General features: G+C 46.6%; 1 protein-coding gene across 1 annotated transcript in view; it reads right to left on the reverse strand.

Annotated features, from left to right (window-relative positions):
- The window catches only part of ada2a (adenosine deaminase 2a), a 7,535-nt gene that overhangs the window by 5,717 nt on the left and 856 nt on the right, over positions 1–962 (reverse strand). Inside the window, exon 2 of the mRNA XM_035665222.1 lies at positions 453–786. Coding sequence (XP_035521115.1) covers positions 453–765 — 313 coding nt within the window. The 5' untranslated portion in view covers positions 766–786. The remainder of the gene's footprint in view (positions 1–452; positions 787–962) is intronic.

A 962-nucleotide genomic window follows, 5' to 3' on the forward strand; every position in this document is an offset into this window, starting at 1 on the left:
TATACTGTTTTTTCTCTATCCACTTGCTGTAACATTGCTGTTCCCCATTGTGGGACAAATAAAGGAATATCTTATGAAAGTGGCTGCTACTGTGCATGCTGGCTCAGAAAGGTTCAGCTACACTAAATGTATTGTTTATCCTATACAATAATTCATCAACTTATCGATTAATGGACCAATTGTTTCATCTTTTAACAAAATACTACGTAGTGGCTTCTTCATTCGGAGGAGGAATATTACAGTAAATTTAATTAAAAAAGAAAAGAAATGATTTTTGAGGGATGAAAAAGTAAGTGCATAGCTAAAACAACTGCTGAAACTAATTTGGTTCAGAGTTTTCAGAGCATGCAGGTTATTTTGCTAAATACAAGTGTGTCCTTTGAAATATCTATGACAGCTACACTGCTGTGGCAAATCAGAAAAAGTTTTCCAAGGACTGAGACTGAACACACCTTTAGGCATCTTCTGGAGCAGCTGGAAGATGGGAGCGGTCCTGATGAGGGGCCTGGCCTTGAAGAAGTGCATGGCGGGAGGAAAGTCGGCCCTCGCCATCTCCTCCCGCTTCATCTTGAAGAGCAGAGCGTCCAGCCGCTGCTCAGCATCTGTCAGCACCATCTGCCCGCCTGTCTGCATGGAGGCCTCCAGCTGTATGAGGGCCTCTCTCTGCCTGGGGTCCGGGAGGGACAGGCCACCGGTCAAGTAGCACAGCAGCAGCAGCAGACAGGCCTCGGCCACACGGGGGCGCTGCTGCAGCAACCCCGCCATGGTCCCTGGAGAGCTGTGGAGCTTTGACAGGAGACAATAAAAAGAAGTTAAACCTGCATGGTCAAAAGAAGAAAAGGTTGTTTTTGGAGAACTGAAAACAGTTGTTGTGCACGAGGCTGAGGTAAAAATAAAACCTTCAAAAACACCTGCTGGAGGAGAGAGGGGGAGAGAGGGAGGGAGAGAGAGAGAGAGAGGGA

Source organism: Morone saxatilis, unplaced genomic scaffold (assembly GCF_004916995.1).
Source record: "Morone saxatilis isolate NCDOM2014 unplaced genomic scaffold, NCSU_SB_2.0 Contig2, whole genome shotgun sequence".
Taxonomy (NCBI): Eukaryota; Metazoa; Chordata; class Actinopteri; family Moronidae; genus Morone; species Morone saxatilis.